The sequence below is a fragment of the Octopus sinensis genome, linkage group LG18, assembly GCF_006345805.1.
Source record: "Octopus sinensis linkage group LG18, ASM634580v1, whole genome shotgun sequence".
NCBI classification, from domain to species: domain Eukaryota; kingdom Metazoa; phylum Mollusca; class Cephalopoda; order Octopoda; family Octopodidae; genus Octopus; species Octopus sinensis.
The window spans coordinates 40,679,653-40,684,652 of NC_043014.1; the positions used below are offsets into that span (position 1 = coordinate 40,679,653).

Below are 5,000 nucleotides of genomic sequence, written 5' to 3' on the forward strand. Positions count from 1 at the left end.
ATGTACAAGGACACATCATCATCATCATTAACAAACATCTGCAGCAACAGTGATTTCATTTCATATACTTTTACAATCCATTAATAGAAAAAGATTAAAAAAAAAAATGGTGTATAAAGTGACAGATGGAATATATTTAAGAAGTGAACACAATGAACAAAAAGAAAAATCATTGGATCTATCTAAAGACCAAATAATACATTTTATATACTGTGTAGTTTTATACAAAACAATGAATAAATTAATTCATTCAGGCTTCAATAACCTTTTATATTAACCCTTTCCTTACTGTATTTATTTTGAGATGCTCTGTGTTTCTTTCAATTACTTTAAATATAACAAAGAATTTAGTAAAACAACTTAGTTATCATTCAGCTGGTGACTAAGGTTTGGTGGAAGATTTTAATTCAAAACTTATGAAAACAAGATTTTTGTACTGAGAGCCAGAGCCAGTTTCAGCCGGGTTGGTAATGAAAGGGTTAATCTGACGCAACAAATAAAGTGTTATTGGGAAAAGCAGAAGCAACAGAATAACATCACTACAACTCTTTGGGATTTTTATAATTATAACAAGTTATAGACTTCCTAAAATTTTCTATTTCTTAAGGGAAAATTTAAAAGATAGTTTAAAAGTCCTAATAATTTAATGCATAACAGTACATAGGGTTATTTAATTGGCCTTTAGAGATGAATAAACAGTTTGGACATTGAGCATAAATGATGGATTTGAGTTTTTTTTTCAAATTTGTTACAACAGGTAACAAAATTTTGATCAATTATTCCAGATGAAATATATTTTCTTTAACAGTTAATGAAAGTATTCTGTGTAATTTAACAATTGATAATGAAAAGTAGGAATTTGTATTAATCATTAAGAAATTTCATTCTGATTAATTAAAATCATTGTTAGTAAAGAATTGTCTTATTTAGAGTGTGAATTACCTTTGAGGTAAATTGGAGTAGTTTCAGAGTATAAAGGTATTGGCAAAGTAAGAATTACTTTCATTTTTAAACATTTCTGCTTTCCTATCTTATTCATAATATCAACATGATTTAAAAACCATCTTGAAATTTTAGTGTTTTACACCTTGACAGTAGATTGTCCGAATAAGTCTGTGCAATATATATTACCATAGATAAATATCAAAATAATATTTTAATCTATAAACATTAAATTAATATCCTTAGTCATTATGTCTTGCAGACAAATTCTCACCCCACATCTTTTGAAAGAATTACAAAAATAGATTGTTATTGAAATTGTTATAGCCATAGCATGCTTTAAGGTTAAAATATAAAAAAAATGTTCAAAATTGAACATCAGAAGTAGGTAATGTGTTTTAAAAATTATAACAATTTTAAGGTGTGTAGTATAAAAAATATATTCAATGCTGCCCAATTTCTCATTGTGAAATGGGATATATTTGGTTGCTTCTGTATGTGATAAATCAATACGAAAATAAATGAATATTTAAATCAATTAATAATAAATCTCTGACTGAGATGTAAACAGTAACTGCACGACAATGTGTTTGCATACAGTTTTTCGAGATCAGTGACAAAAAGTTACTGGAAAAATGTAATAAGGATTTGCATTGGGACTCCCTTCATCGAAAACCGGTGATTGTCACACGCCAATGACAGGTCAATACCTAGAAACTGCAGTCCGTGCGTATCACTTAGGTTGACGAGGGAGGGATGACCTCCCCTTTGCAAATACCACAAGGGCACAGAAAGTGTGCCTAAAGCCAGCTGGAAACGATGCTCTCATGGGGCTACAAGCTACAGTAACACCCACCCTTAGTGGTTAGCCATATTGAGATGGCTAGTATACCTCACATTAAATCAATTAGTTTTACAGAATATTTAGTTAAATATTATGGCAAGAAAGGGGTGAAGTAACAGCTAAAACCAAAATGTTTCCCAGGTAAACATAGATAAAAGAATTGCTTAAGGAATAAACAATGGGAAAAGAAATATGCCACTTACTTTCGTAGAAAAATGTGAAACACATATTCATTAATGACTTTGCCGGGGTATAGTCCTCTGCCATGTGACATTCGAATAATACCACTGAGAAATATTGGACTAGACGGAAGAAAATCTGTTCATCAACTCTCTTGTTGTGCACTCTCTGTAAAAGGAAAGAAATGAATACTAAATATATAATTTTTGGACAGATGTGTACCTTTAGACCAGAGGTGGGCAAACTACGGCCCGCGGGCTGCATGCGGCCCGCCATAGGTTTTCATGTGGCCCGCCGAGAGGAATATTTCACAAAATTTCCTTTCAATCAATTGTGTGTTTATAGGTCTATAACCGCCTTTAAAAATATTTTCACTTGATTTTTATAAATGAGGCCCGCCAAGGTTCAAAAGACGCACTGTGCGGCCCGCGATCAAAAAAGTTTGCCCACCCCTGCTTTAGACCGTATCTATTTTTTCCAGACCATCAATGTGAAGTGAAATTGTAACCCAAACTTTGATTTCAATTAGTGTGACTCAAGCCGTAAATAGAGCTGTCTGAGAGGGCTTCCCACTAACTAAACAAAAGAAAACTGAAAATATTTGCTTTAAATCTAATGTAAATTGTCAAGGGATTTTACAGAATAAAAAAAGGGTAATCTATTTCTTTAAAGAAATAGTTTCAGTTTAACTAATTTACTCTTTTACTTGTTTGAGTCATTTGACTGTGGCCATGCTGGAGCACTGCCTTTAGTCGAGCAAATCGACCCCAGGACTTATTCTTTGTAAGCCTAGTACTTATTCTATCGGTCTCTTTTTGCCGAACTGCTAAGTTACAGGGATGTAAACACACCAGCATCGGTTGTCAAGCGATGTGGGGGGGGGGGGGACAAACATAGACACACAAACATATACACACACACATACATACATACTCATATATATATATATATATAATATATATATATATATATTATATATATATATATATACAATGAGCTTCTTTCAGTTTCTGTCTACCAAATCCACTCACAAGGCTTTGGTCGGCCCGAGACTATAGTAGAAGACACTTGTCCAAGGTGCCACGCAGTGGGACTGAACCTGGAACCATGTGGTTGGTAAACAAGCTTCTTACCACATTTCAATAGCTATTCTCTAGGAAAGTGAATTAATGTTTCTGAGAACAATCATTTCATAATTATTGAGGATCATAATAAATGTATATGAGCATAAATGTCAGGTGTTAGATTATTGATGTTTAATGGAAAAAAGGAAGTGGGGGGGGGACTACCAAGGATAGATATACATATTTATTAGTAAATGTCAAATCTCTAAATATGTGTTTATGAAGAATGAATGCTCTGATACTAAGATAACACTCCTTTTTTTCTCTGACAGTAAATATCTTAAGGTGATAAAATTTACGAACGATTTTCTATACTGGTGGTTACTACCCATTGTTTATATAAGCTAATGAAAATCAGTTTCATTGTTAGTGATACTTGTATCAGCTTGCATTCCAAAATAATATAACTTACTGGATGGAGAATTGCTGTTATATTTACTTTTGGTTACTACAATATCAGAAAATGTTGATAAAAAGAAAAGTTGAATGACTGGAAAATAAAAACACTACAAATAAAGCCATGCAGAGGAAATCATTTAAAATCAATGGAAATGTGCTTAAAAATAGCCATGGCAATGAGCTGAATGGTAGTGCTTAATGCATTTACATAATCAATAATTTCTGCATTGTACATGCATATTAGCATTAAATATGATGAAGTTTTACTGAGCAAGTCACTAAGTAAACATACTAGGGTGTGAATGTATTGGCACTAAGTATGAGAACTACTGATAGATTAACTTTCACACATTACATAAGAATAAATGATAAATCAAAGCTTACTTGAGAGTTGACATATCTGGCAAACCAAATTCTTCCTGGTTGATGTTGGCAAAGTTCCCCAAATTTCGCTTTCTCTGTTTGAGAAATCTCTTCACTATTAAGAGTTAAATACAGAAAGATGAATTACATTAACACTTAGTGAAACAGTCAATTTGAAATGTATTCAATTTTTCTACATGGCTACATGAGAATGCAGTTCTACTTGTGTGCTTTTGGATGTGTGGTGTAGAAAAAACTGAAGTTCATCTCATAACTACTAATAAATTCCTTTTTACATACATACACACATAGACATATATGTATATGTACACATATATAGAAAGTATATATATAATGAATAATGTATATAATTTTGCTATAAAAATGTTTTTATCTAACTATCTCTAAAATATAATTTAAAAAAAACTATAGATTTCATCTAAACGAATCTGTGGTTAACTTTTAGTTTTAAAATATTAAAATACTTGTTTTATTCATATAAATAACATGGATACAGGTTTCTAATAAAATTGTTAGAAATTAAAGTATAACAACCAGCTAGATAAAGGCTTTAGATACACAATAATAAATTATATTTAACCTATACCAGGCTAAAAAAAAACATACATAATACTAAAGATGAAAATACTTTCAGCCCCAAGCCTGTGGTCTCAGTAAACACACCAAGACATTTTCATTTAACACTTATAGAATATAATGTTATGAAATGCTTTATTTTGAAACTTTAATCTATGCCAAACATGATTCTAGGATGACATAGAAAGGATTTCCCTAGACAACACTAAAATTTGTACTTGGAATTTTCAATGCTAACACTTCAGAACAACAAATATATATTCACATTAAACTTGTAATTCAGGGAAATATTTATTTTTTTAGTTTTAGCTAGAAAGTGTTTTATTAAGTATAGCTTTTAGTTATTAATACAATTTGTTACTAATTTTTATTAAATAAGTTCCCATTTAAAAGCAGCATTTAACTACACATCATGTGTAGAATCACAGAAAAACTATTTACTTTATCACAAATTTAGAAAAGAAAAGGTTTCAAACCTCAAATGAAAAAAGAAAAAAAAAACATATTCCTTTCAAATAATCAAGTAGTAAATTTTAAACTTACTTCAACAA

The 5,000-nt window shown here is 30.8% G+C and overlaps 1 protein-coding gene and 1 long non-coding RNA gene across 4 annotated transcripts in view; one reads left to right on the forward strand and one right to left on the reverse strand.

The window, feature by feature from the left end:
- LOC115221199 (serine/arginine repetitive matrix protein 1) overlaps positions 1-5,000 on the reverse strand; it is a 200,128-nt gene that overhangs the window by 64,753 nt on the left and 130,375 nt on the right. For all 3 annotated transcript variants that reach the window (XM_029791359.2, XM_036510907.1, XM_029791358.2), the window contains 3 exons: positions 4,993-5,000; positions 3,874-3,967; positions 1,990-2,134 (listed from right to left, as the gene is read on the reverse strand). The exon at positions 4,993-5,000 is cut by the window's right edge and continues 2,847 nt beyond it. In XM_029791359.2, the coding sequence (XP_029647219.1) occupies positions 1,990-2,134; positions 3,874-3,967; positions 4,993-5,000 (247 nt within the window). The remainder of the gene's footprint in view (positions 1-1,989; positions 2,135-3,873; positions 3,968-4,992) is intronic.
- The window catches only part of LOC118767003, a 43,545-nt gene that overhangs the window by 28,488 nt on the left and 10,057 nt on the right, over positions 1-5,000 (forward strand). The gene's annotated exons all lie outside the window — the stretch shown is intronic.